Source organism: Azolla caroliniana, unplaced genomic scaffold (genome assembly GCF_043228905.1).
Source record: "Azolla caroliniana isolate FFs.n. ecotype wild unplaced genomic scaffold, voAzoCaro1.0.p SCAF_7, whole genome shotgun sequence".
NCBI lineage: Eukaryota > Viridiplantae > Streptophyta > Polypodiopsida > Salviniales > Salviniaceae > Azolla > Azolla caroliniana.
Window position 1 is genome coordinate 2,608,967 of NW_028230442.1, and position 5,191 is coordinate 2,614,157.

General features: G+C 38.1%; 1 protein-coding gene across 1 annotated transcript; it reads right to left on the bottom strand.

Annotated features, from left to right (window-relative positions):
* Window positions 1-3,620: 3,620 nt before the first annotated feature.
* Window positions 3,621-4,890, bottom strand: LOC147861523 (uncharacterized). Its single transcript, XM_087322571.1, has 2 exons — window positions 4,729-4,890; window positions 3,621-4,313 (listed from the first exon to the last, which is right to left on the bottom strand). The coding sequence occupies exons 1-2, from the start codon at window positions 4,861-4,863 to the stop codon at window positions 3,675-3,677; spliced, it is 774 nt and encodes a 257-aa protein (XP_087178697.1). The 5' UTR covers window positions 4,864-4,890; the 3' UTR covers window positions 3,621-3,674.
* Between the last annotated feature and the right edge of the window lie 301 nt (window positions 4,891-5,191).

Sequence of the window (5,191 nt, forward strand, 5' to 3'; positions counted from 1 at the left end):
ATGTGCATCACCTCCCATATCGCGGCGTCGATTTTGTCTGGTCTCTTGTCCCCGAACTGAACCGGCAGCCAGAGGTCTTTAACCACGAGCATGTCGCTCATCTTCGACTTTCATACTGAATAGTTGGAGCCGGTGAGCTTGAACATGCCTCCCAATGAATCGTCCATTTTCTGTGTAGTTTTGCTCTGATACCATTTGACAGGAGTTGCACGCTTCCTATACGCAACGTTTGGCCACAACCAAGCTTAGAATCATACACAGAAAACGGGAAATAGATGTTCGACACAGAAAGAGAAGAGTACACAGGATGTTTACGTGGAAAACCCAAACTAGGGAAAAAACCACGGCAGCCCACAGGCTGCAAACTATCACTATGTTGGAATGTACAACAGTGAGTTCACGGAGGCAACGACCTCGTGCTCACGATCTTCGCCACAAGCGGCGGTTACAATCAGAGGCAACGACCTCTTCTTCTCTCTCTCACTCGCTGTACACTGTTACACACTCTGGTCTCGCGTAGACAAGAATAACAACCACAGAATAACAACAACTACTAAAAGTTTGCCCTAAGTCATATTTATACTAATATGACTTTTCGGCTATTTACAAATATAGCCATGATGGACTCTCAGAAACATATTTACGAATATGTCTCTTTATCTGGTTCTCACCGGGTCTGTACCATCCGGCTCTCCGTAGCCGGGTACTCCTCATCCGGTCTTCACCGGGTATGTACCATCCGGCTCTCCGTAGCCGGAAGTTTGTTAATCGGCACTGTTCTTCTCCCTTCCCATCCGGAGGGACCTGTCTCCCAACAGTATGAAGGCAATATCTATGACCTTCTATACCCTCCCAAGTGTGAAAAGAACATAATTATAATTCAATTAAATAAAAAAGAAGTATAATGGTGAATTTATAAACTTATAGAAGGGTTTAGGGTTTCCGGCCCAAGTTGAGCTTGCTCGCTCAACATGATGGGGTATAAAAGCAATATCTATGACCTTCCTTCTATACCCTCCCAAGTGTGAAAGGAACATAATTATAATTCAATTAAATAAAAAAGAAGTATAACAATGAATTTATAAACTTATACAAGGGTTCTTGATCATTTTAACATACTCCCTAGACCTAAAGCTTACACATTTTTCTCTCCTTAATCATTCTCCTAATTATATAAGAACCTAATCTTTGTATCTCTAATAACTTGTACTTGTCTAAGTGGATCAATGGAAGTTCAACCGAATCGGTGACTTATTGTCTTTCATTCTTTTGTCAAGTGTGTGGAAACATGGTAAAGTCTCTTGATGCTTAAGTATTTGCACCTTGATGAAAGGGGATACGTGAGCATTTATTAAAATATGTGGGCCTCTTCTCTCACTATAATGGGGAGGGGAGTGCTCACTTCGGGGTTCGCTCATTTGTTTTGGAGTTTTGAGAGGATTGTGAACTTCCCCTTCTTCTCCTCTTTTTCTAGGGTTTTAGGTAGAAGAATTCCTTCTTTCTTACTATTAGAGTTATTTTAGCATTCCATCTAAGTTAAGAGGGAGAGTGGATATTGGGCTACTTCTTCCTAGGTTGAGTTTAGGGTTTAGGAGTCATCTTCTTCTCCTTCTACTAAATTTCCATTATGGTTGTGAGAAAGAAGGGTTTCTTCTTGTTTGGGAGAGGAGTGTAGGATATGAGGGAGGATGTACTCAAAGAGAGAGAAGATTCAATACGAGAGTAATGGAACACCACATCAACAAAATGTGTGCTAACATCAGTCGTGAGCTCGCTGCACCGAAACTGAAATGTATGTAGACGCACATTTTCATGCTATCGAGTATTCAAATTTTCTTAATGGTATTTTCAATTCCTCGAAGAGACAAAGAGAGGAAACTAGTTGAAATGGTAATTTGCAAGAAGTATGATAGCTTGTTAGATGGGCATTATTATTAGGGAAAAGTACCAGGATACCCCTGGAAGTTCGTCTATTTACCAGAATGGCCCTGGAAGTTCCAAATTTACCAAACTACCCCTATGTCCAACAAATTACACTTTATAAAGTAATTATACACTCAAATCTTTGATACATAGGGCTAGTTCGGCTCCATTTCTTCCATCTTTGGTAAATAGGGCTTGTAGATTTGAGTGTATAATTACTTTATAAAGTGTAATTTTTTGGACATAGGGGTAGTTTGGTAAATTTGGAACTTCCAGGGGTATCCTGGTACTTTTCCCTAATATCCCTTATTATTATTAAACCATCATCTCCACCATGAAGGGTGAACACATATATATATATATGCATAATTTTCATATAGAATGTTTTTCCTACATATTATTAATCCATTCATAAGAAGGAGACAAATACAAGTTTACATGTTTACTTAGTCCAAGAGATGAATTTTGGCCTTGTAATGGACAATATAAAATCTCCTCTATTCTCTCTCTCTCTCTCTCTCTCTCTTATTTTATTTTTACTTTTGATGAATGGGTAAATATCTCTTTTTGTTGTTAACCAATTGTCTCATGGGCCAATTTTGGCCTTAGAAGACGTTAATATTTCTCTCTCTCTCTCTCTCTCTCTCTCTCTCTCTCTCTCTCTCTCTCTCTCTCTCAAGAACTAGAGGATAGCCTACTAGAGGCATTAAGAATGAAGTGGTAAGATTCTAAAATCTCAAATTTGGAATATTGCATTGCAAATGTCAACCCCTAATACGGTAAAAATGCCAAAATGTATCCAACTGCATCTTACTACTGACATGAGCCTTAGCTCTTGTAGAGCCTTAACATATTGTCAAACTCACTCACACAAGTTAAGTGTCAAGATAGCATCATGACATCATCGGCCAAGTATGAAGATATGTAAGGATACAAAGAAAATTGTGGAGGATCAATATCACTTACTTTTGAATGCGCAATATATATATAAGGTAATTCGAGAGAAGTATAACGACGTGTTAGGCAAGCATGAAAATTGAAGTCGTACTCAAATCTCCACAAAGAAAGATGAGCACAAGTTTGATGCATTCTTTTCACATAGAGATATTTTACTAAAAAATAGTGACCCCCCATATTAGCAAGGATACGTGATGTTTATTTGGTCAGTCAAATTTGGCGTCCTTGTGGATGATAAAAAATGTATTCCAATCTCTGTCCCCATTCCATTGTTTACTCACATTAATACCATTGTCCATGCCAATGATGCATACAACAATTACTTACCAATAGGGCCATGGCATAAAAAAATGAGACGTATGAAGGTATGCAATGAAGATTGAGTGGATCACAAGTCTCATTCACTTCTCACATGTTCAACATATAACATGATTCATAGAGATGATGGTGACTTGTTAAGTGGGCATCAACACAAATTTTTATGTGTAGTTCCTACTCTATGTTGGTGCAAGAATATCTCCTCTACCAAAGATTTATCTTGGGTTTACCCTAATCTAGTTAATTGTTAAATGCTACATGATCTTCCCCTATGCAACTTTCACATCTTGATTGATTAACCTATTGTCAATGCCATTATGGTTTTTCTTAAAACATTATACTTTATTGGATTTCATATCATAAAGACATCTCCATCCGGTAATGTCATAAGTTAGTACAAAGAAAAAGAGAAAATTTTCACAATGAAAATGTCTTATTTATTTGAGATTTTATATGTGGAACATAGGTCCTACATTTCAAGTCCATTGGCCAGGGCCAGCATCCTCATAGGTGGAACCGGCACCAATTTGATCAATCCACACTTTACGAGTCGATTGGGTACCCACAAGTCCACCATCGTTAGTCCAACTAATCGCATTGAGACCGATCCGTAAATTCAAAGGGGTGTCATCTGCAACAGTGGTGGCGATGTTAGATACATCCAAGACTTTTTCACCATCAAACCAAACCTTGTAAACGCCTGTGGCACCACTTTTCCATGATGCATAGATCACAACCCGATGCCAATCATCGGCAGACACTGTCGCTAGGTTGGGGAACACAGTGGCTGTTGCACTACAAGGTGAGCCTGTGTTCACTCGAGAGTATAGTTGATTGCCTACCAACCAAATCCGACTAGTGGGAACAAGCTTTGTACATCCAAAGTTAGCTCGAAATTGGGCCAAGATGTAGCTTTGACTTGTGAACTCCCAAGTAGGTTGAAGTCTAAAAGCAAAGCCATAGAAACCCTCGTCTCCACGACTATATACGCCATTCTTCACGACCTCTGATTGATAATCCCCATCGTAAGATGCATCATATATTTGTATGCAACGTATTGATGTGGTTCCTTTGTAAGCCTCATTAGTCACCTCTTTCACTGACCCAAGGTTGTCCTACAATGTTGTGCGTAGATGTTTAAGGTTATCCATAAATCAATCAATCAATATAAAATCAAATAAAATGTACCATTCTACAAGGTTATAACAATCCCCACAATAATTGTAGGATGAATTTACAATTTAACATGCAAAGTCTAATGTCTAAGGTTATCTTTTGTCCATATTCCAAATTTGACTCCAATCAAACTTATTCTTCTCTAGCACAAAGAAAAAGTAACTCACGCAAAATTATAACTTGCCCATGAGGGTATCATGGATGGGCTCATCATAGAACTAGATTCTTTAGTCTTGGCAAGGTTGAGTGTAAAATATCACTAGAATCTTATTTTTACTTTAGACCTCCATTAGATAGCTAATTATGAGAAAGATTAAAGCACATTAATTATCATTTGTGATTGGTTTACATTACCTCTGTGATAGCATCCCAACCATTGAGGTTACCTCTATTGTGAAAGAGGACGGTTGCTTCTATCGATTGCACAACAACTATCACCACTAACGTTAGCCACATAATTGGCCCTAATCCTTGCTTTCCCATCATCATGATTGAATTCAATCTTAATTTCTATTGCTTGGATGCTCTTGCTCTTCTCATAGCCTCTTTACATCTTTATATATATATATTTGGCCATTGACTTTTCTAGAGATAGAGATAAAATTTTAGTATGGTGTTACAAAATATAAATTCAAAGATTTAATGTGATCTAATTTGTGTTGACATTAACCTCACTTTGTATTTCAGTTAGCTCCCACTTGTGAAGAGCCTACCACAATGTCAATCAAGTTATGTCGTGTAATGCAATTGTCTAGGTTAGAAACCTATGAACTATAACGTAACATAGACGATGTAGTTTCCTCCATAGGTGGAGTTT

Bases quoted from the DNA above. Each gene is read 5' to 3' on its own strand.
- LOC147861523 (XM_087322571.1), bottom strand. From the start codon at position 4,863: ATGATGATGGGAAAGCAAGGATTAGGGCCAATTATGTGGCTAACGTTA. The intron at 4,314-4,728 runs GTAATGTAAACC...ACAACATTGTAG, and splicing joins GTTGGGATGCTATCACAGAG to GACAACCTTGGGTCAGTGAA.